The sequence below is a fragment of the Perna viridis genome, chromosome 13, assembly GCF_037379345.1.
Source record: "Perna viridis isolate PV_CMFRI_1.1 ecotype Kerala chromosome 13, ASM3737934v1, whole genome shotgun sequence".
Classification (NCBI taxonomy): Eukaryota; Metazoa; Mollusca; class Bivalvia; order Mytilida; family Mytilidae; genus Perna; species Perna viridis.
This window is the reverse complement of record NC_142457.1, coordinates 33,241,848-33,265,269: the sequence shown is the minus strand read 5'-3', so window position 1 is coordinate 33,265,269 and position 23,422 is coordinate 33,241,848. Positions and strand designations below refer to the sequence as shown.

General features: G+C 37.2%; 8 protein-coding genes and 5 pseudogenes across 8 annotated transcripts; 5 read left to right on the top strand and 8 right to left on the bottom strand.

Annotated features, from left to right (window-relative positions):
• The first annotated feature begins 2,507 nt into the window (after nucleotides 1-2,507).
• LOC148600476 (histone H2B pseudogene) lies at nucleotides 2,508-2,885 on the top strand (annotated as a pseudogene).
• Nucleotides 2,886-3,565: 680 nt separating this feature from the next.
• Nucleotides 3,566-3,877, bottom strand: LOC148600475 (histone H4). Its single transcript, XM_088558174.1, has one exon. It carries the CDS (start codon nucleotides 3,875-3,877, stop codon nucleotides 3,566-3,568), a length of 312 nt encoding a protein of 103 aa, XP_088414300.1.
• Nucleotides 3,878-6,853: 2,976 nt separating this feature from the next.
• LOC148600474 (histone H2A-like) lies at nucleotides 6,854-7,231 on the bottom strand. Its single transcript, XM_088557950.1, has one exon. The coding sequence runs from the start codon at nucleotides 7,229-7,231 to the stop codon at nucleotides 6,854-6,856; it is 378 nt and encodes a 125-aa protein (XP_088414076.1).
• A 254-nt stretch (nucleotides 7,232-7,485) lies between these two features.
• On the top strand, nucleotides 7,486-7,863 carry LOC148600473 (histone H2B pseudogene; annotated as a pseudogene).
• Nucleotides 7,864-8,543: 680 nt separating this feature from the next.
• On the bottom strand, nucleotides 8,544-8,855 carry LOC148600472 (histone H4). The gene has a single exon (XM_088558173.1). It carries the CDS (start codon nucleotides 8,853-8,855, stop codon nucleotides 8,544-8,546), a length of 312 nt encoding a protein of 103 aa, XP_088414299.1.
• Nucleotides 8,856-11,835: 2,980 nt separating this feature from the next.
• Nucleotides 11,836-12,213, bottom strand: LOC148600471 (histone H2A-like). The gene has a single exon (XM_088557875.1). It carries the CDS (start codon nucleotides 12,211-12,213, stop codon nucleotides 11,836-11,838), a length of 378 nt encoding a protein of 125 aa, XP_088414001.1.
• Nucleotides 12,214-12,467: 254 nt separating this feature from the next.
• LOC148600470 (histone H2B pseudogene) lies at nucleotides 12,468-12,845 on the top strand (annotated as a pseudogene).
• Nucleotides 12,846-13,525: 680 nt separating this feature from the next.
• Nucleotides 13,526-13,837, bottom strand: LOC148600469 (histone H4). The gene has a single exon (XM_088558172.1). The coding sequence runs from the start codon at nucleotides 13,835-13,837 to the stop codon at nucleotides 13,526-13,528; it is 312 nt and encodes a 103-aa protein (XP_088414298.1).
• A 2,980-nt stretch (nucleotides 13,838-16,817) lies between these two features.
• Nucleotides 16,818-17,195, bottom strand: LOC148600468 (histone H2A-like). The gene has a single exon (XM_088557876.1). The coding sequence runs from the start codon at nucleotides 17,193-17,195 to the stop codon at nucleotides 16,818-16,820; it is 378 nt and encodes a 125-aa protein (XP_088414002.1).
• Nucleotides 17,196-17,449: 254 nt separating this feature from the next.
• On the top strand, nucleotides 17,450-17,827 carry LOC148600467 (histone H2B pseudogene; annotated as a pseudogene).
• Nucleotides 17,828-18,507: 680 nt separating this feature from the next.
• LOC148600466 (histone H4) lies at nucleotides 18,508-18,819 on the bottom strand. Its single transcript, XM_088558170.1, has one exon. It carries the CDS (start codon nucleotides 18,817-18,819, stop codon nucleotides 18,508-18,510), a length of 312 nt encoding a protein of 103 aa, XP_088414296.1.
• A 2,976-nt stretch (nucleotides 18,820-21,795) lies between these two features.
• Nucleotides 21,796-22,173, bottom strand: LOC148600465 (histone H2A-like). The gene has a single exon (XM_088557879.1). The coding sequence runs from the start codon at nucleotides 22,171-22,173 to the stop codon at nucleotides 21,796-21,798; it is 378 nt and encodes a 125-aa protein (XP_088414005.1).
• A 254-nt stretch (nucleotides 22,174-22,427) lies between these two features.
• On the top strand, nucleotides 22,428-22,805 carry LOC148600464 (histone H2B pseudogene; annotated as a pseudogene).
• The last annotated feature ends 617 nt before the right edge of the window (nucleotides 22,806-23,422 follow it).

Below are 23,422 nucleotides of genomic sequence, written 5' to 3'. Positions count from 1 at the left end.
AAACATAAAGGGAAGGTGTTTCCATGGACAGAGATACACTTACATTCATATATGAACACATATTTATTAAAAAAAAATTACCACGAAATGCATGAAAGTTGCACACAACGATTACATTTTTATTCCAAATGTATAAATGGAATGAGTTCATGTGTATTGTAAATCCGTCAACGCTATGACGAGAAAGCAATTTGGTCTATTGAAATCACATTTTATGAAAAATAGATAGAGAATATTTGTACACGTATAAACTTATACAAAATATGTGAGATAAAAACTTTTTCGGAAAGGGAAAGATGGTTGTTGAACGGTATGCCTTTATTTATTAGGCGCAATTACTTGGTGTTTTCTAGGTACAGACAGGTGTAAAAAAAGGGTGTGTTACATTTTTTATTCGTGTATTATTAGACTGGATTACATATCAACTTAAAAATCTTTTTTTGAAGATTTGTGTGGCCCTTAAAAGGGCCGTTTTCATAATGTGAAAAGTCACACATTAAGCACGTTCTCCGCGAATTCTGCGTGCAAGCTGAATGTCCTTGGGCATGATTGTGACTCTCTTGGCGTGGATGGCGCACAAGTTGGTGTCTTCAAAAAGACCGACCAAGTAAGCTTCACTAGCTTCCTGGAGTGCCATGACGGCGGAGCTCTGGAATCTGAGATCAGTTTTGAAGTCCTGAGCGATTTCTCTGACTAATCTCTGGAATGGGAGTTTTCTGATGAGAAGCTCGGTGCTCTTTTGATATCTTCTGATTTCTCTCAATGCGACAGTTCCAGGTCTGTATCTGTGTGGTTTCTTGACTCCTCCAGTAGCGGGTGCGCTCTTACGAGCAGCCTTAGTTGCCAGTTGTTTCCTTGGAGCCTTTCCTCCGGTGGACTTACGAGCGGTTTGCTTTGTACGAGCCATTACGAACGATGTATGATTTCAATAACCGAACGGTGATAATACTGTAGCCTTGAGGGTCGGCTTTTGTCGTCGTATAAATTTGACAAGCAAGTTCATTATTGGTCGGTCGAAGCAATAAAACTCACTGTGATTGGTTATCATTCAGGTAATTTCATTGGAGGAATTGGGAAAACTTTCAATCCACCATTCTATTCATGTTTGAGCTTTGATGACATGTTATCAAGATTATCAAAAACAATTACATTAATAGTTAATTAGATTCACCAACTTACATCTGATGTCACTCACAATTAGTCACATTTCTGTAGCAATTAGTACATACTATTACTACAAGCATTTATCATGGTTTTTACAAAAAATATTTTAGTAACAAACTAATTTTAAAAAATACAAATTATTTTTTTAAGAATCTATTTATCTTGTGTGCAATAGTTATAGTACGTGGTAAATGGGAAATTGATTCTCTTTGAATTAGTACTCCATTCTACTTTTCATCGAGAACTAGCCTGCATAAAACACATACTTAAAATGAGTTATATGGACTCGCGTTAGTAAACATACAACCCACAGGAAAATGCACGGATAAGTATATGCACATTTAGTAGAGGGCCAGAATTCTACACACACAACAGATAACTGAAACTCTACGATGCCCTCGCGTGGCTGCGTTTTTTAACGTTGTTTATTTTTTTTTTATTTTTTTTTTTTTATATTTTTTGTTTTTGTTTTTGTGAAATGCATATTAATTCTTGAATTGCATAGTTATTGTGTATAGTAATACACGTATTTATGTCCGGCCGAAAAAAAAGGCATATAGGGAAGCTGAGGGAGTGGGGGGGGGGTGGTTATAAACTCAGTTTTAGTTGTTTTATAGTGCAAGTACACACATCAATTTAAGAATCTTTTTGAAAAGTGTTGGTGGCCCTGAAAAGGGCCGTTATATCCGATAGTTCAAAGAACTAAATTATTTATTTTGCAGCCTTTTGAGTCTTCTTGGGCAATAGAACAGCCTGGATGTTTGGCAGTACGCCACCCTGGGCAATGGTGACACCGGAGAGCAGTTTGTTCAGTTCCTCGTCGTTTCTGATGGCCAGCTGGAGGTGACGGGGGATGATTCTGCTCTTCTTGTTGTCACGGGCAGCATTACCTGCCAATTCCAAAACTTCAGCGGCCAAATATTCCATAACAGCGGCGAGATAAACAGGGGCTCCAGCGCCTACCCTCTCTCCATAGTTGCCTTTCCTCAATAGTCTGTGGATACGACCGACAGGGAACTGAAGTCCAGCACGGGACGACCTGCTCTTGGCCTTAGATTTGGCTTTGCCTCCCTTTCCACGTCCAGACATATTGTATTATTTGTGAATTGTTCAGTTTCAAATAAATAAACATAATACTTAAAATATGCAATTTTCCATTTATAGATGCAAACGGATTGGAATGATATCATATGTATGAACCAATCAGTATCACTGTTCTGGCTTGTACTTGGTGTTTTCCGCGAGGTTCGCGCAAACATAATTTCAATCCACTTGGTCGTTTTAAATTGAAATTAGACCGAACTAGTGGGTATTATTCACTGTGTTATTATCAGAGATTAAATATGCCGCCTAAAGCAACTGGATCAAAAGGAGCAAAGAAGGCCGTGACCAAGACGAAAGCTGCACGTGCCGGAGGTGACAAGAAAAGGAAGAGAAGGAGAAGGGAGTCTTATGGAATCTACATCTACAAAGTTCTCCGACAAGTCCATCCGGACACTGGTGTCTCTTCAAAGGCAATGTCAATCATGAACAGTTTTGTCAATGATATCTTTGAGAGAATCGCCGCCGAGGCTTCGCGTCTGGCTCACTACAATAAAAGATCAACTATTACATCTCGGGAGATTCAGACTGCTGTACGTCTTCTGTTGCCGGGAGAATTAGCCAAACACGCTGTTAGCGAAGGGACCAAAGCCGTCACAAAGTACACCAGCAGCAAATAAACTTGCAGTGACGGTCTTCATACTTAACGGCCCTTTTCAGGGCCACCAAAATCTTTCAAAAAGATTCTTATGTTGATACGTTGCAAAACTGTTTATACTCTGAACTTGAATAAGAACAAATGCACACAGAAATCGTATAATCAGAAAAATAAGACTGAAAAGATTTCTTCGCCGTAGAATCAACTCCTTTACATATGAAAGCCACGCATCTAATAAGTTGATTACAAGTCAGGCTCAATAAAATAAATATGATTTCTTTCAAAAAGTGTAGATAGTTACGATACATGTACAGATGTTTGAATTTTTTAATTGAAAATAATAAAATCGGCGGTAAAAGTACATTAGCGTTCACCTTACTACAACGAAATGTGTGAAATCGACACTGAACACTACTCACTAATCGGCATGTGCAATACACAGTCTTAGTCAATAGTTGTTTTTTTGAGCAGTTTTAATAGTGAATGTTGTTGTACATAGATATGTTTTTTCTTGGGTGTCTACTGTGCAGTGATTTATAACAATAAAATGATAAACATTATTCTCAAAATGTTATTGTTGTATGCCATGGGTGTTTTAATTAGAGAAGTTATTTGCTGCATATAACATCAATATCAGAATCTTTTTGAAATATTTTGGTGGCCCTGAAAAGGGCCGTTGTTGTTATTTCTAATGGAAGCTGCTCAACCTCCGAAGCCGTATAGAGTGCGTCCTTGTCTCTTCAGGGCATAGACGACATCCATAGCTGTGACAGTTTTTCTCTTGGCATGCTCGGTGTAGGTGACTGCATCACGAATTACATTTTCCAAGAAAACTTTCAACACACCACGAGTCTCTTCATAGATAAGCCCAGAGATACGTTTGACACCACCTCTTCGTGCAAGACGACGGATAGCTGGTTTGGTGATACCTTGGATGTTATCACGCAAAACTTTCCTGTGTCGTTTGGCGCCTCCTTTTCCTAGTCCTTTACCTCCTTTACCGCGACCCGACATGGTAATTATGTAATAAAACTATATCGGTACATGATTGATGCCGGCAGGACAAAAATAATATATATAACTAGCGCGACCGTGATAGAAAGCCAATCAAGTATTTGTTAAGTAACTTTTCATTGGACAGTTTGTGTGTGACGAGGAATGGAATGTTTTGTAAGAAAGAAAAAAAGGGGGCTCAATTTTTCAAATATAGGAAATAATTCACGGCAAATAATAGACGTTTCACAAATCGTACACACAGACAACGCATGTTTAAACATGATTTATAAAACAACATAGTTATTTGCACATATGTGCAGATAACTTATAAGGCACATCGCCTTATAACTCAATGCATTGACATAAATTCGCATATATATATATATATGTGTGTGTGTGTGTGTGTGTGTGTGTGTGCATGTAGCCGCTGTAAAACGCACCAGGTCGCAGAATAATGCCAAATTTCTGTATTTCTTTCTGTTTCGATTATTTTAAAATAACAGAGAAAGTTTTTCAATATACTACTGTGTTGGAAGTCAGACTATTGACGGTCCTTTATACGGGGGAATTTATCCTATTTATTTTCTTTTTTCTTTTTATTTCATTGCAGTGAAGATCGGTGTCGGACTTTTCAATTATGAAAAAGGTCCACTTAAATGCGAGCGAATGTCTGGATTGTGTATCCGGTGAGTGCACAGAATGCAAAAATAAAGCAAAAAAAAAAAATTTATATATAACAAAAAAGTGATAATGATAATAAAAAATATATTGTGTTTATGGCTGAGCGAAATTCTCCGGTTCAGACGACAGGGCTTAAGGAATTTTATGAGGTGATAATTAAAATACTAAGGTATTATAGAGAATTGCTGAAAGGTGTGAGTAGTGCTAACTCTTAGTAACCGGCTTTACGTATTCACTTATACGGCCAATGTATAATGTGTTAAGATGTGTATTGTTCAGAAAGTAAACGCGAATTGACCCTTAAAAAGAAAAAAAAAATATTATGATAAAAAAAAAAATAACGAATAAAAAGTATCAGAAAAAAAAATGACATTAGTCTTTGATAATTTTATATGAAGAAAAGGAAAAAGTTAATATAGATGTAATAATAGAATTTTTAAACATAAAGGGAAGGTGTTTCCATGGACAGAGATACACTTACATTCATATATGAACACATATTTATTAAAAAAAAATTACCACGAAATGCATGAAAGTTGCACACAACGATTACATTTTTATTCCAAATGTATAAATGGAATGAGTTCATGTGTATTGTAAATCCGTCAACGCTATGACGAGAAAGCAATTTGGTCTATTGAAATCACATTTTATGAAAAATAGATAGAGAATATTTGTACACGTATAAACTTATACAAAATATGTGAGATAAAAACTTTTTCGGAAAGGGAAAGATGGTTGTTGAACGGTATGCCTTTATTTATTAGGCGCAATTACTTGGTGTTTTCTAGGTACAGACAGGTGTAAAAAAAGGGTGTGTTACATTTTTTATTCGTGTATTATTAGACTGGATTACATATCAACTTAAAAATCTTTTTTTGAAGATTTGTGTGGCCCTTAAAAGGGCCGTTTTCATAATGTGAAAAGTCACACATTAAGCACGTTCTCCGCGAATTCTGCGTGCAAGCTGAATGTCCTTGGGCATGATTGTGACTCTCTTGGCGTGGATGGCGCACAAGTTGGTGTCTTCAAAAAGACCGACCAAGTAAGCTTCACTAGCTTCCTGGAGTGCCATGACGGCGGAGCTCTGGAATCTGAGATCAGTTTTGAAGTCCTGAGCGATTTCTCTGACTAATCTCTGGAATGGGAGTTTTCTGATGAGAAGCTCGGTGCTCTTTTGATATCTTCTGATTTCTCTCAATGCGACAGTTCCAGGTCTGTATCTGTGTGGTTTCTTGACTCCTCCAGTAGCGGGTGCGCTCTTACGAGCAGCCTTAGTTGCCAGTTGTTTCCTTGGAGCCTTTCCTCCGGTGGACTTACGAGCGGTTTGCTTTGTACGAGCCATTACGAACGATGTATGATTTCAATAACCGAACGGTGATAATACTGTAGCCTTGAGGGTCGGCTTTTGTCGTCGTATAAATTTGACAAGCAAGTTCATTATTGGTCGGTCGAAGCAATAAAACTCACTGTGATTGGTTATCATTCAGGTAATTTCATTGGAGGAATTGGGAAAACTTTCAATCCACCATTCTATTCATGTTTGAGCTTTGATGACATGTTATCAAGATTATCAAAAACAATTACATTAATAGTTAATTAGATTCACCAACTTACATCTGATGTCACTCACAATTAGTCACATTTCTGTAGCAATTAGTACATACTATTACTACAAGCATTTATCATGGTTTTTACAAAAAATATTTTAGTAACAAACTAATTTTAAAAAATACAAATTATTTTTTTAAGAATCTATTTATCTTGTGTGCAATAGTTATAGTACGTGGTAAATGGGAAATTGATTCTCTTTGAATTAGTACTCCATTCTACTTTTCATCGAGAACTAGCCTGCATAAAACACATACTTAAAATGAGTTATATGGACTCGCGTTAGTAAACATACAACCCACAGGAAAATGCACGGATAAGTATATGCACATTTAGTAGAGGGCCAGAATTCTACACACACAACAGATAACTGAAACTCTACGATGCCCTCGCGTGGCTGCGTTTTTTAACGTTGTTTATTTTTTTTTTATTTTTTTTTTTTTATATTTTTTGTTTTTGTTTTTGTGAAATGCATATTAATTCTTGAATTGCATAGTTATTGTGTATAGTAATACACGTATTTATGTCCGGCCGAAAAAAAAGGCATATAGGGAAGCTGAGGGAGTGGGGGGGGGGTGGTTATAAACTCAGTTTTAGTTGTTTTATAGTGCAAGTACACACATCAATTTAAGAATCTTTTTGAAAAGTGTTGGTGGCCCTGAAAAGGGCCGTTATATCCGATAGTTCAAAGAACTAAATTATTTATTTTGCAGCCTTTTGAGTCTTCTTGGGCAATAGAACAGCCTGGATGTTTGGCAGTACGCCACCCTGGGCAATGGTGACACCGGAGAGCAGTTTGTTCAGTTCCTCGTCGTTTCTGATGGCCAGCTGGAGGTGACGGGGGATGATTCTGCTCTTCTTGTTGTCACGGGCAGCATTACCTGCCAATTCCAAAACTTCAGCGGCCAAATATTCCATAACAGCGGCGAGATAAACAGGGGCTCCAGCGCCTACCCTCTCTCCATAGTTGCCTTTCCTCAATAGTCTGTGGATACGACCGACAGGGAACTGAAGTCCAGCACGGGACGACCTGCTCTTGGCCTTAGATTTGGCTTTGCCTCCCTTTCCACGTCCAGACATATTGTATTATTTGTGAATTGTTCAGTTTCAAATAAATAAACATAATACTTAAAATATGCAATTTTCCATTTATAGATGCAAACGGATTGGAATGATATCATATGTATGAACCAATCAGTATCACTGTTCTGGCTTGTACTTGGTGTTTTCCGCGAGGTTCGCGCAAACATAATTTCAATCCACTTGGTCGTTTTAAATTGAAATTAGACCGAACTAGTGGGTATTATTCACTGTGTTATTATCAGAGATTAAATATGCCGCCTAAAGCAACTGGATCAAAAGGAGCAAAGAAGGCCGTGACCAAGACGAAAGCTGCACGTGCCGGAGGTGACAAGAAAAGGAAGAGAAGGAGAAGGGAGTCTTATGGAATCTACATCTACAAAGTTCTCCGACAAGTCCATCCGGACACTGGTGTCTCTTCAAAGGCAATGTCAATCATGAACAGTTTTGTCAATGATATCTTTGAGAGAATCGCCGCCGAGGCTTCGCGTCTGGCTCACTACAATAAAAGATCAACTATTACATCTCGGGAGATTCAGACTGCTGTACGTCTTCTGTTGCCGGGAGAATTAGCCAAACACGCTGTTAGCGAAGGGACCAAAGCCGTCACAAAGTACACCAGCAGCAAATAAACTTGCAGTGACGGTCTTCATACTTAACGGCCCTTTTCAGGGCCACCAAAATCTTTCAAAAAGATTCTTATGTTGATACGTTGCAAAACTGTTTATACTCTGAACTTGAATAAGAACAAATGCACACAGAAATCGTATAATCAGAAAAATAAGACTGAAAAGATTTCTTCGCCGTAGAATCAACTCCTTTACATATGAAAGCCACGCATCTAATAAGTTGATTACAAGTCAGGCTCAATAAAATAAATATGATTTCTTTCAAAAAGTGTAGATAGTTACGATACATGTACAGATGTTTGAATTTTTTAATTGAAAATAATAAAATCGGCGGTAAAAGTACATTAGCGTTCACCTTACTACAACGAAATGTGTGAAATCGACACTGAACACTACTCACTAATCGGCATGTGCAATACACAGTCTTAGTCAATAGTTGTTTTTTTGAGCAGTTTTAATAGTGAATGTTGTTGTACATAGATATGTTTTTTCTTGGGTGTCTACTGTGCAGTGATTTATAACAATAAAATGATAAACATTATTCTCAAAATGTTATTGTTGTATGCCATGGGTGTTTTAATTAGAGAAGTTATTTGCTGCATATAACATCAATATCAGAATCTTTTTGAAATATTTTGGTGGCCCTGAAAAGGGCCGTTGTTGTTATTTCTAATGGAAGCTGCTCAACCTCCGAAGCCGTATAGAGTGCGTCCTTGTCTCTTCAGGGCATAGACGACATCCATAGCTGTGACAGTTTTTCTCTTGGCATGCTCGGTGTAGGTGACTGCATCACGAATTACATTTTCCAAGAAAACTTTCAACACACCACGAGTCTCTTCATAGATAAGCCCAGAGATACGTTTGACACCACCTCTTCGTGCAAGACGACGGATAGCTGGTTTGGTGATACCTTGGATGTTATCACGCAAAACTTTCCTGTGTCGTTTGGCGCCTCCTTTTCCTAGTCCTTTACCTCCTTTACCGCGACCCGACATGGTAATTATGTAATAAAACTATATCGGTACATGATTGATGCCGGCAGGACAAAAATAATATATATAACTAGCGCGACCGTGATAGAAAGCCAATCAAGTATTTGTTAAGTAACTTTTCATTGGACAGTTTGTGTGTGACGAGGAATGGAATGTTTTGTAAGAAAGAAAAAAAGGGGGCTCAATTTTTCAAATATAGGAAATAATTCACGGCAAATAATAGACGTTTCACAAATCGTACACACAGACAACGCATGTTTAAACATGATTTATAAAACAACATAGTTATTTGCACATATGTGCAGATAACTTATAAGGCACATCGCCTTATAACTCAATGCATTGACATAAATTCGCATATATATATATATATATGTGTGTGTGTGTGTGTGTGTGTGTGTGTGTGCATGTAGCCGCTGTAAAACGCACCAGGTCGCAGAATAATGCCAAATTTCTGTATTTCTTTCTGTTTCGATTATTTTAAAATAACAGAGAAAGTTTTTCAATATACTACTGTGTTGGAAGTCAGACTATTGACGGTCCTTTATACGGGGGAATTTATCCTATTTATTTTCTTTTTTCTTTTTATTTCATTGCAGTGAAGATCGGTGTCGGACTTTTCAATTATGAAAAAGGTCCACTTAAATGCGAGCGAATGTCTGGATTGTGTATCCGGTGAGTGCACAGAATGCAAAAATAAAGCAAAAAAAAAAAATTTATATATAACAAAAAAGTGATAATGATAATAAAAAATATATTGTGTTTATGGCTGAGCGAAATTCTCCGGTTCAGACGACAGGGCTTAAGGAATTTTATGAGGTGATAATTAAAATACTAAGGTATTATAGAGAATTGCTGAAAGGTGTGAGTAGTGCTAACTCTTAGTAACCGGCTTTACGTATTCACTTATACGGCCAATGTATAATGTGTTAAGATGTGTATTGTTCAGAAAGTAAACGCGAATTGACCCTTAAAAAGAAAAAAAAAATATTATGATAAAAAAAAAAATAACGAATAAAAAGTATCAGAAAAAAAAATGACATTAGTCTTTGATAATTTTATATGAAGAAAAGGAAAAAGTTAATATAGATGTAATAATAGAATTTTTAAACATAAAGGGAAGGTGTTTCCATGGACAGAGATACACTTACATTCATATATGAACACATATTTATTAAAAAAAAATTACCACGAAATGCATGAAAGTTGCACACAACGATTACATTTTTATTCCAAATGTATAAATGGAATGAGTTCATGTGTATTGTAAATCCGTCAACGCTATGACGAGAAAGCAATTTGGTCTATTGAAATCACATTTTATGAAAAATAGATAGAGAATATTTGTACACGTATAAACTTATACAAAATATGTGAGATAAAAACTTTTTCGGAAAGGGAAAGATGGTTGTTGAACGGTATGCCTTTATTTATTAGGCGCAATTACTTGGTGTTTTCTAGGTACAGACAGGTGTAAAAAAAGGGTGTGTTACATTTTTTATTCGTGTATTATTAGACTGGATTACATATCAACTTAAAAATCTTTTTTTGAAGATTTGTGTGGCCCTTAAAAGGGCCGTTTTCATAATGTGAAAAGTCACACATTAAGCACGTTCTCCGCGAATTCTGCGTGCAAGCTGAATGTCCTTGGGCATGATTGTGACTCTCTTGGCGTGGATGGCGCACAAGTTGGTGTCTTCAAAAAGACCGACCAAGTAAGCTTCACTAGCTTCCTGGAGTGCCATGACGGCGGAGCTCTGGAATCTGAGATCAGTTTTGAAGTCCTGAGCGATTTCTCTGACTAATCTCTGGAATGGGAGTTTTCTGATGAGAAGCTCGGTGCTCTTTTGATATCTTCTGATTTCTCTCAATGCGACAGTTCCAGGTCTGTATCTGTGTGGTTTCTTGACTCCTCCAGTAGCGGGTGCGCTCTTACGAGCAGCCTTAGTTGCCAGTTGTTTCCTTGGAGCCTTTCCTCCGGTGGACTTACGAGCGGTTTGCTTTGTACGAGCCATTACGAACGATGTATGATTTCAATAACCGAACGGTGATAATACTGTAGCCTTGAGGGTCGGCTTTTGTCGTCGTATAAATTTGACAAGCAAGTTCATTATTGGTCGGTCGAAGCAATAAAACTCACTGTGATTGGTTATCATTCAGGTAATTTCATTGGAGGAATTGGGAAAACTTTCAATCCACCATTCTATTCATGTTTGAGCTTTGATGACATGTTATCAAGATTATCAAAAACAATTACATTAATAGTTAATTAGATTCACCAACTTACATCTGATGTCACTCACAATTAGTCACATTTCTGTAGCAATTAGTACATACTATTACTACAAGCATTTATCATGGTTTTTACAAAAAATATTTTAGTAACAAACTAATTTTAAAAAATACAAATTATTTTTTTAAGAATCTATTTATCTTGTGTGCAATAGTTATAGTACGTGGTAAATGGGAAATTGATTCTCTTTGAATTAGTACTCCATTCTACTTTTCATCGAGAACTAGCCTGCATAAAACACATACTTAAAATGAGTTATATGGACTCGCGTTAGTAAACATACAACCCACAGGAAAATGCACGGATAAGTATATGCACATTTAGTAGAGGGCCAGAATTCTACACACACAACAGATAACTGAAACTCTACGATGCCCTCGCGTGGCTGCGTTTTTTAACGTTGTTTATTTTTTTTTTATTTTTTTTTTTTTATATTTTTTGTTTTTGTTTTTGTGAAATGCATATTAATTCTTGAATTGCATAGTTATTGTGTATAGTAATACACGTATTTATGTCCGGCCGAAAAAAAAGGCATATAGGGAAGCTGAGGGAGTGGGGGGGGGGTGGTTATAAACTCAGTTTTAGTTGTTTTATAGTGCAAGTACACACATCAATTTAAGAATCTTTTTGAAAAGTGTTGGTGGCCCTGAAAAGGGCCGTTATATCCGATAGTTCAAAGAACTAAATTATTTATTTTGCAGCCTTTTGAGTCTTCTTGGGCAATAGAACAGCCTGGATGTTTGGCAGTACGCCACCCTGGGCAATGGTGACACCGGAGAGCAGTTTGTTCAGTTCCTCGTCGTTTCTGATGGCCAGCTGGAGGTGACGGGGGATGATTCTGCTCTTCTTGTTGTCACGGGCAGCATTACCTGCCAATTCCAAAACTTCAGCGGCCAAATATTCCATAACAGCGGCGAGATAAACAGGGGCTCCAGCGCCTACCCTCTCTCCATAGTTGCCTTTCCTCAATAGTCTGTGGATACGACCGACAGGGAACTGAAGTCCAGCACGGGACGACCTGCTCTTGGCCTTAGATTTGGCTTTGCCTCCCTTTCCACGTCCAGACATATTGTATTATTTGTGAATTGTTCAGTTTCAAATAAATAAACATAATACTTAAAATATGCAATTTTCCATTTATAGATGCAAACGGATTGGAATGATATCATATGTATGAACCAATCAGTATCACTGTTCTGGCTTGTACTTGGTGTTTTCCGCGAGGTTCGCGCAAACATAATTTCAATCCACTTGGTCGTTTTAAATTGAAATTAGACCGAACTAGTGGGTATTATTCACTGTGTTATTATCAGAGATTAAATATGCCGCCTAAAGCAACTGGATCAAAAGGAGCAAAGAAGGCCGTGACCAAGACGAAAGCTGCACGTGCCGGAGGTGACAAGAAAAGGAAGAGAAGGAGAAGGGAGTCTTATGGAATCTACATCTACAAAGTTCTCCGACAAGTCCATCCGGACACTGGTGTCTCTTCAAAGGCAATGTCAATCATGAACAGTTTTGTCAATGATATCTTTGAGAGAATCGCCGCCGAGGCTTCGCGTCTGGCTCACTACAATAAAAGATCAACTATTACATCTCGGGAGATTCAGACTGCTGTACGTCTTCTGTTGCCGGGAGAATTAGCCAAACACGCTGTTAGCGAAGGGACCAAAGCCGTCACAAAGTACACCAGCAGCAAATAAACTTGCAGTGACGGTCTTCATACTTAACGGCCCTTTTCAGGGCCACCAAAATCTTTCAAAAAGATTCTTATGTTGATACGTTGCAAAACTGTTTATACTCTGAACTTGAATAAGAACAAATGCACACAGAAATCGTATAATCAGAAAAATAAGACTGAAAAGATTTCTTCGCCGTAGAATCAACTCCTTTACATATGAAAGCCACGCATCTAATAAGTTGATTACAAGTCAGGCTCAATAAAATAAATATGATTTCTTTCAAAAAGTGTAGATAGTTACGATACATGTACAGATGTTTGAATTTTTTAATTGAAAATAATAAAATCGGCGGTAAAAGTACATTAGCGTTCACCTTACTACAACGAAATGTGTGAAATCGACACTGAACACTACTCACTAATCGGCATGTGCAATACACAGTCTTAGTCAATAGTTGTTTTTTTGAGCAGTTTTAATAGTGAATGTTGTTGTACATAGATATGTTTTTTCTTGGGTGTCTACTGTGCAGTGATTTATAACAATAAAATGATAAACATTATTCTCAAAATGTTATTGTTGTATGCCATGGGTGTTTTAATTAGAGAAGTTATTTGCTGCATATAACATCAATATCAGAATCTTTTTGAAATATTTTGGTGGCCCTGAAAAGGGCCGTTGTTGTTATTTCTAATGGAAGCTGCTCAACCTCCGAAGCCGTATAGAGTGCGTCCTTGTCTCTTCAGGGCATAGACGACATCCATAGCTGTGACAGTTTTTCTCTTGGCATGCTCGGTGTAGGTGACTGCATCACGAATTACATTTTCCAAGAAAACTTTCAACACACCACGAGTCTCTTCATAGATAAGCCCAGAGATACGTTTGACACCACCTCTTCGTGCAAGACGACGGATAGCTGGTTTGGTGATACCTTGGATGTTATCACGCAAAACTTTCCTGTGTCGTTTGGCGCCTCCTTTTCCTAGTCCTTTACCTCCTTTACCGCGACCCGACATGGTAATTATGTAATAAAACTATATCGGTACATGATTGATGCCGGCAGGACAAAAATAATATATATAACTAGCGCGACCGTGATAGAAAGCCAATCAAGTATTTGTTAAGTAACTTTTCATTGGACAGTTTGTGTGTGACGAGGAATGGAATGTTTTGTAAGAAAGAAAAAAAGGGGGCTCAATTTTTCAAATATAGGAAATAATTCACGGCAAATAATAGACGTTTCACAAATCGTACACACAGACAACGCATGTTTAAACATGATTTATAAAACAACATAGTTATTTGCACATATGTGCAGATAACTTATAAGGCACATCGCCTTATAACTCAATGCATTGACATAAATTCGCATATATATATATATATGTGTGTGTGTGTGTGTGTGTGTGTGTGTGTGTGCATGTAGCCGCTGTAAAACGCACCAGGTCGCAGAATAATGCCAAATTTCTGTATTTCTTTCTGTTTCGATTATTTTAAAATAACAGAGAAAGTTTTTCAATATACTACTGTGTTGGAAGTCAGACTATTGACGGTCCTTTATACGGGGGAATTTATCCTATTTATTTTCTTTTTTCTTTTTATTTCATTGCAGTGAAGATCGGTGTCGGACTTTTCAATTATGAAAAAGGTCCACTTAAATGCGAGCGAATGTCTGGATTGTGTATCCGGTGAGTGCACAGAATGCAAAAATAAAGCAAAAAAAAAAAATTTATATATAACAAAAAAGTGATAATGATAATAAAAAATATATTGTGTTTATGGCTGAGCGAAATTCTCCGGTTCAGACGACAGGGCTTAAGGAATTTTATGAGGTGATAATTAAAATACTAAGGTATTATAGAGAATTGCTGAAAGGTGTGAGTAGTGCTAACTCTTAGTAACCGGCTTTACGTATTCACTTATACGGCCAATGTATAATGTGTTAAGATGTGTATTGTTCAGAAAGTAAACGCGAATTGACCCTTAAAAAGAAAAAAAAAATATTATGATAAAAAAAAAAATAACGAATAAAAAGTATCAGAAAAAAAAATGACATTAGTCTTTGATAATTTTATATGAAGAAAAGGAAAAAGTTAATATAGATGTAATAATAGAATTTTTAAACATAAAGGGAAGGTGTTTCCATGGACAGAGATACACTTACATTCATATATGAACACATATTTATTAAAAAAAAATTACCACGAAATGCATGAAAGTTGCACACAACGATTACATTTTTATTCCAAATGTATAAATGGAATGAGTTCATGTGTATTGTAAATCCGTCAACGCTATGACGAGAAAGCAATTTGGTCTATTGAAATCACATTTTATGAAAAATAGATAGAGAATATTTGTACACGTATAAACTTATACAAAATATGTGAGATAAAAACTTTTTCGGAAAGGGAAAGATGGTTGTTGAACGGTATGCCTTTATTTATTAGGCGCAATTACTTGGTGTTTTCTAGGTACAGACAGGTGTAAAAAAAGGGTGTGTTACATTTTTTATTCGTGTATTATTAGACTGGATTACATATCAACTTAAAAATCTTTTTTTGAAGATTTGTGTGGCCCTTAAAAGGGCCGTTTTCATAATGTGAAAAGTCACACATTAAGCACGTTCTCCGCGAATTCTGCGTGCAAGCTGAATGTCCTTGGGCATGATTGTGACTCTCTTGGCGTGGATGGCGCACAAGTTGGTGTCTTCAAAAAGACCGACCAAGTAAGCTTCACTAGCTTCCTGGAGTGCCATGACGGCGGAGCTCTGGAATCTGAGATCAGTTTTGAAGTCCTGAGCGATTTCTCTGACTAATCTCTGGAATGGGAGTTTTCTGATGAGAAGCTCGGTGCTCTTTTGATATCTTCTGATTTCTCTCAATGCGACAGTTCCAGGTCTGTATCTGTGTGGTTTCTTGACTCCTCCAGTAGCGGGTGCGCTCTTACGAGCAGCCTTAGTTGCCAGTTGTTTCCTTGGAGCCTTTCCTCCGGTGGACTTACGAGCGGTTTGCTTTGTACGAGCCATTACGAACGATGTATGATTTCAATAACCGAACGGTGATAATACTGTAGCCTTGAGGGTCGGCTTTTGTCGTCGTATAAATTTGACAAGCAAGTTCATTATTGGTCGGTCGAAGCAATAAAACTCACTGTGATTGGTTATCATTCAGGTAATTTCATTGGAGGAATTGGGAAAACTTTCAATCCACCATTCTATTCATGTTTGAGCTTTGATGACATGTTATCAAGATTATCAAAAACAATTACATTAATAGTTAATTAGATTCACCAACTTACATCTGATGTCACTCACAATTAGTCACATTTCTGTAGCAATTAGTACATACTATTACTACAAGCATTTATCATGGTTTTTACAAAAAATATTTTAGTAACAAACTAATTTTAAAAAATACAAATTATTTTTTTAAGAATCTATTTATCTTGTGTGCAATAGTTATAGTACGTGGTAAATGGGAAATTGATTCTCTTTGAATTAGTACTCCATTCTACTTTTCATCGAGAACTAGCCTGCATAAAACACATACTTAAAATGAGTTATATGGACTCGCGTTAGTAAACATACAACCCACAGGAAAATGCACGGATAAGTATATGCACATTTAGTAGAGGGCCAGAATTCTACACACACAACAGATAACTGAAACTCTACGATGCCCTCGCGTGGCTGCGTTTTTTAACGTTGTTTATTTTTTTTTTATTTTTTTTTTTTTATATTTTTTGTTTTTGTTTTTGTGAAATGCATATTAATTCTTGAATTGCATAGTTATTGTGTATAGTAATACACGTATTTATGTCCGGCCGAAAAAAAAGGCATATAGGGAAGCTGAGGGAGTGGGGGGGGGGTGGTTATAAACTCAGTTTTAGTTGTTTTATAGTGCAAGTACACACATCAATTTAAGAATCTTTTTGAAAAGTGTTGGTGGCCCTGAAAAGGGCCGTTATATCCGATAGTTCAAAGAACTAAATTATTTATTTTGCAGCCTTTTGAGTCTTCTTGGGCAATAGAACAGCCTGGATGTTTGGCAGTACGCCACCCTGGGCAATGGTGACACCGGAGAGCAGTTTGTTCAGTTCCTCGTCGTTTCTGATGGCCAGCTGGAGGTGACGGGGGATGATTCTGCTCTTCTTGTTGTCACGGGCAGCATTACCTGCCAATTCCAAAACTTCAGCGGCCAAATATTCCATAACAGCGGCGAGATAAACAGGGGCTCCAGCGCCTACCCTCTCTCCATAGTTGCCTTTCCTCAATAGTCTGTGGATACGACCGACAGGGAACTGAAGTCCAGCACGGGACGACCTGCTCTTGGCCTTAGATTTGGCTTTGCCTCCCTTTCCACGTCCAGACATATTGTATTATTTGTGAATTGTTCAGTTTCAAATAAATAAACATAATACTTAAAATATGCAATTTTCCATTTATAGATGCAAACGGATTGGAATGATATCATATGTATGAACCAATCAGTATCACTGTTCTGGCTTGTACTTGGTGTTTTCCGCGAGGTTCGCGCAAACATAATTTCAATCCACTTGGTCGTTTTAAATTGAAATTAGACCGAACTAGTGGGTATTATTCACTGTGTTATTATCAGAGATTAAATATGCCGCCTAAAGCAACTGGATCAAAAGGAGCAAAGAAGGCCGTGACCAAGACGAAAGCTGCACGTGCCGGAGGTGACAAGAAAAGGAAGAGAAGGAGAAGGGAGTCTTATGGAATCTACATCTACAAAGTTCTCCGACAAGTCCATCCGGACACTGGTGTCTCTTCAAAGGCAATGTCAATCATGAACAGTTTTGTCAATGATATCTTTGAGAGAATCGCCGCCGAGGCTTCGCGTCTGGCTCACTACAATAAAAGATCAACTATTACATCTCGGGAGATTCAGACTGCTGTACGTCTTCTGTTGCCGGGAGAATTAGCCAAACACGCTGTTAGCGAAGGGACCAAAGCCGTCACAAAGTACACCAGCAGCAAATAAACTTGCAGTGACGGTCTTCATACTTAACGGCCCTTTTCAGGGCCACCAAAATCTTTCAAAAAGATTCTTATGTTGATACGTTGCAAAACTGTTTATACTCTGAACTTGAATAAGAACAAATGCACACAGAAATCGTATAATCAGAAAAATAAGACTGAAAAGATTTCTTCGCCGTAGAATCAACTCCTTTACATATGAAAGCCACGCATCTAATAAGTTGATTACAAGTCAGGCTCAATAAAATAAATATGATTTCTTTCAAAAAGTGTAGATAGTTACGATACATGTACAGATGTTTGAATTTTTTAATTGAAAATAATAAAATCGGCGGTAAAAGTACATTAGCGTTCACCTTACTACAACGAAATGTGTGAAATCGACACTGAACACTACTCACTAATCGGCATGTGCAATACACAGTCTTAGTCAATAGTTGTTTTTTTGAGCAGTTTTAATAGTGAATGTTGTTGTACATAGATATGTTTTTTCTTGGGTGTCTACTGTGCAGTGATTTATAACAATAAAATGATAAACATTATTCTCAAAATGTTATTGTTGTATGCCATGGGTGTTTTAATTAGAGAAGTTATTTGCTGCATATAACATCAATATCAGAATCTTTTTGAAATATTTTGGTGGCCCTGAAAAGGGCCGTTGTTGTTATTTCTAATGGAAGCTGCTCAACCTCCGAAGCCGTATAGAGTGCGTCCTTGTCTCTTCAGGGCATAGACGACATCCATAGCTGTGACAGTTTTTCTCTTGGCATGCTCGGTGTAGGTGACTGCATCACGAATTACATTTTCCAAGAAAACTTTCAACACACCACGAGTCTCTTCATAGATAAGCCCAGAGATACGTTTGACACCACCTCTTCGTGCAAGACGACGGATAGCTGGTTTGGTGATACCTTGGATGTTATCACGCAAAACTTTCCTGTGTCGTTTGGCGCCTCCTTTTCCTAGTCCTTTACCTCCTTTACCGCGACCCGACATGGTAATTATGTAATAAAACTATATCGGTACATGATTGATGCCGGCAGGACAAAAATAATATATATAACTAGCGCGACCGTGATAGAAAGCCAATCAAGTATTTGTTAAGTAACTTTTCATTGGACAGTTTGTGTGTGACGAGGAATGGAATGTTTTGTAAGAAAGAAAAAAAGGGGGCTCAATTTTTCAAATATAGGAAATAATTCACGGCAAATAATAGACGTTTCACAAATCGTACACACAGACAACGCATGTTTAAACATGATTTATAAAACAACATAGTTATTTGCACATATGTGCAGATAACTTATAAGGCACATCGCCTTATAACTCAATGCATTGACATAAATTCGCATATATATATATATATGTGTGTGTGTGTGTGTGTGTGTGTGTGTGCATGTAGCCGCTGTAAAACGCACCAGGTCGCAGAATAATGCCAAATTTCTGTATTTCTTTCTGTTTCGATTATTTTAAAATAACAGAGAAAGTTTTTCAATATACTACTGTGTTGGAAGTCAGACTATTGACGGTCCTTTATACGGGGGAATTTATCCTATTTATTTTCTTTTTTCTTTTTATTTCATTGCAGTGAAGATCGGTGTCGGACTTTTCAATTATGAAAAAGGTCCACTTAAATGCGAGCGAATGTCTGGATTGTGTATCCGGTGAGTGCACAGAATGCAAAAATAAAGCAAAAAAAAAAAATTTATATATAACAAAAAAGTGATAATGATAATAAAAAATATATTGTGTTTATGGCTGAGCGAAATTCTCCGGTTCAGACGACAGGGCTTAAGGAATTTTATGAGGTGATAATTAAAATACTAAGGTATTATAGAGAATTGCTGAAAGGTGTGAGTAGTGCTAACTCTTAGTAACCGGCTTTACGTATTCACTTATACGGCCAATGTATAATGTGTTAAGATGTGTATTGTTCAGAAAGTAAACGCGAATTGACCCTTAAAAAGAAAAAAAAAATATTATGATAAAAAAAAAAATAACGAATAAAAAGTATCAGAAAAAAAAATGACATTAGTCTTTGATAATTTTATATGAAGAAAAGGAAAAAGTTAATATAGATGTAATAATAGAATTTTTAAACATAAAGGGAAGGTGTTTCCATGGACAGAGATACACTTACATTCATATATGAACACATATTTATTAAAAAAAAATTACCACGAAATGCATGAAAGTTGCACACAACGATTACATTTTTATTCCAAATGTATAAATGGAATGAGTTCATGTGTATTGTAAATCCGTCAACGCTATGACGAGAAAGCAATTTGGTCTATTGAAATCACATTTTATGAAAAATAGATAGAGAATATTTGTACACGTATAAACTTATACAAAATATGTGAGATAAAAACTTTTTCGGAAAGGGAAAGATGGTTGTTGAACGGTATGCCTTTATTTATTAGGCGCAATTACTTGGTGTTTTCTAGGTACAGACAGGTGTAAAAAAAGGGTGTGTTACATTTTTTATTCGTGTATTATTAGACTGGATTACATATCAACTTAAAAATCTTTTTTTGAAGATTTGTGTGGCCCTTAAAAGGGCCGTTTTCATAATGTGAAAAGTCACACATTAAGCACGTTCTCCGCGAATTCTGCGTGCAAGCTGAATGTCCTTGGGCATGATTGTGACTCTCTTGGCGTGGATGGCGCACAAGTTGGTGTCTTCAAAAAGACCGACCAAGTAAGCTTCACTAGCTTCCTGGAGTGCCATGACGGCGGAGCTCTGGAATCTGAGATCAGTTTTGAAGTCCTGAGCGATTTCTCTGACTAATCTCTGGAATGGGAGTTTTCTGATGAGAAGCTCGGTGCTCTTTTGATATCTTCTGATTTCTCTCAATGCGACAGTTCCAGGTCTGTATCTGTGTGGTTTCTTGACTCCTCCAGTAGCGGGTGCGCTCTTACGAGCAGCCTTAGTTGCCAGTTGTTTCCTTGGAGCCTTTCCTCCGGTGGACTTACGAGCGGTTTGCTTTGTACGAGCCATTACGAACGATGTATGATTTCAATAACCGAACGGTGATAATACTGTAGCCTTGAGGGTCGGCTTTTGTCGTCGTATAAATTTGACAAGCAAGTTCATTATTGGTCGGTCGAAGCAATAAAACTCACTGTGATTGGTTATCATTCAGGTAATTTCATTGGAGGAATTGGGAAAACTTTCAATCCACCATTCTATTCATGTTTGAGCTTTGATGACATGTTATCAAGATTATCAAAAACAATTACATTAATAGTTAATTAGATTCACCAACTTACATCTGATGTCACTCACAATTAGTCACATTTCTGTAGCAATTAGTACATACTATTACTACAAGCATTTATCATGGTTTTTACAAAAAATATTTTAGTAACAAACTAATTTTAAAAAATACAAATTATTTTTTTAAGAATCTATTTATCTTGTGTGCAATAGTTATAGTACGTGGTAAATGGGAAATTGATTCTCTTTGAATTAGTACTCCATTCTACTTTTCATCGAGAACTAGCCTGCATAAAACACATACTTAAAATGAGTTATATGGACTCGCGTTAGTAAACATACAACCCACAGGAAAATGCACGGATAAGTATATGCACATTTAGTAGAGGGCCAGAATTCTACACACACAACAGATAACTGAAACTCTACGATGCCCTCGCGTGGCTGCGTTTTTTAACGTTGTTTATTTTTTTTTTATTTTTTTTTTTTTATATTTTTTGTTTTTGTTTTTGTGAAATGCATATTAATTCTTGAATTGCATAGTTATTGTGTATAGTAATACACGTATTTATGTCCGGCCGAAAAAAAAGGCATATAGGGAAGCTGAGGGAGTGGGGGGGGGGTGGTTATAAACTCAGTTTTAGTTGTTTTATAGTGCAAGTACACACATCAATTTAAGAATCTTTTTGAAAAGTGTTGGTGGCCCTGAAAAGGGCCGTTATATCCGATAGTTCAAAGAACTAAATTATTTATTTTGCAGCCTTTTGAGTCTTCTTGGGCAATAGAACAGCCTGGATGTTTGGCAGTACGCCACCCTGGGCAATGGTGACACCGGAGAGCAGTTTGTTCAGTTCCTCGTCGTTTCTGATGGCCAGCTGGAGGTGACGGGGGATGATTCTGCTCTTCTTGTTGTCACGGGCAGCATTACCTGCCAATTCCAAAACTTCAGCGGCCAAATATTCCATAACAGCGGCGAGATAAACAGGGGCTCCAGCGCCTACCCTCTCTCCATAGTTGCCTTTCCTCAATAGTCTGTGGATACGACCGACAGGGAACTGAAGTCCAGCACGGGACGACCTGCTCTTGGCCTTAGATTTGGCTTTGCCTCCCTTTCCACGTCCAGACATATTGTATTATTTGTGAATTGTTCAGTTTCAAATAAATAAACATAATACTTAAAATATGCAATTTTCCATTTATAGATGCAAACGGATTGGAATGATATCATATGTATGAACCAATCAGTATCACTGTTCTGGCTTGTACTTGGTGTTTTCCGCGAGGTTCGCGCAAACATAATTTCAATCCACTTGGTCGTTTTAAATTGAAATTAGACCGAACTAGTGGGTATTATTCACTGTGTTATTATCAGAGATTAAATATGCCGCCTAAAGCAACTGGATCAAAAGGAGCAAAGAAGGCCGTGACCAAGACGAAAGCTGCACGTGCCGGAGGTGACAAGAAAAGGAAGAGAAGGAGAAGGGAGTCTTATGGAATCTACATCTACAAAGTTCTCCGACAAGTCCATCCGGACACTGGTGTCTCTTCAAAGGCAATGTCAATCATGAACAGTTTTGTCAATGATATCTTTGAGAGAATCGCCGCCGAGGCTTCGCGTCTGGCTCACTACAATAAAAGATCAACTATTACATCTCGGGAGATTCAGACTGCTGTACGTCTTCTGTTGCCGGGAGAATTAGCCAAACACGCTGTTAGCGAAGGGACCAAAGCCGTCACAAAGTACACCAGCAGCAAATAAACTTGCAGTGACGGTCTTCATACTTAACGGCCCTTTTCAGGGCCACCAAAATCTTTCAAAAAGATTCTTATGTTGATACGTTGCAAAACTGTTTATACTCTGAACTTGAATAAGAACAAATGCACACAGAAATCGTATAATCAGAAAAATAAGACTGAAAAGATTTCTTCGCCGTAGAATCAACTCCTTTACATATGAAAGCCACGCATCTAATAAGTTGATTACAAGTCAGGCTCAATAAAATAAATATGATTTCTTTCAAAAAGTGTAGATAGTTACGATACATGTACAGATGTTTGAATTTTTTAATTGAAAATAATAAAATCGGCGGTAAAAGTACATTAGCGTTCACCTTACTACAACGAAATGTGTGAAATCGACACTGAACACTACTCACTAATCGGCATGTGCAATACACAGTCTTAGTCAATAGTTGTTTTTTTGAGCAGTTTTAATAGTGAATGTTGTTGTACATAGATATGTTTTTTCTTGGGTGTCTACTGTGCAGTGATTTATAACAATAAAATGATAAACATTATTCTCAAAATGTTATTGTTGTATGCCATGGGTGTTTTAATTAGAGAAGTTATTTGCTGCATATAACATCAATATCAGAA

Bases quoted from the DNA above. Each gene is read 5' to 3' on its own strand.
- LOC148600468 (XM_088557876.1), bottom strand. From the start codon at position 17,195: ATGTCTGGACGTGGAAAGGGAGGCAAAGCCAAATCTAAGGCCAAGAGC.
- LOC148600469 (XM_088558172.1), bottom strand. From the start codon at position 13,837: ATGTCGGGTCGCGGTAAAGGAGGTAAAGGACTAGGAAAAGGAGGCGCC.
- LOC148600474 (XM_088557950.1), bottom strand. From the start codon at position 7,231: ATGTCTGGACGTGGAAAGGGAGGCAAAGCCAAATCTAAGGCCAAGAGC.
- LOC148600466 (XM_088558170.1), bottom strand. From the start codon at position 18,819: ATGTCGGGTCGCGGTAAAGGAGGTAAAGGACTAGGAAAAGGAGGCGCC.
- LOC148600471 (XM_088557875.1), bottom strand. From the start codon at position 12,213: ATGTCTGGACGTGGAAAGGGAGGCAAAGCCAAATCTAAGGCCAAGAGC.
- LOC148600475 (XM_088558174.1), bottom strand. From the start codon at position 3,877: ATGTCGGGTCGCGGTAAAGGAGGTAAAGGACTAGGAAAAGGAGGCGCC.
- LOC148600472 (XM_088558173.1), bottom strand. From the start codon at position 8,855: ATGTCGGGTCGCGGTAAAGGAGGTAAAGGACTAGGAAAAGGAGGCGCC.
- LOC148600465 (XM_088557879.1), bottom strand. From the start codon at position 22,173: ATGTCTGGACGTGGAAAGGGAGGCAAAGCCAAATCTAAGGCCAAGAGC.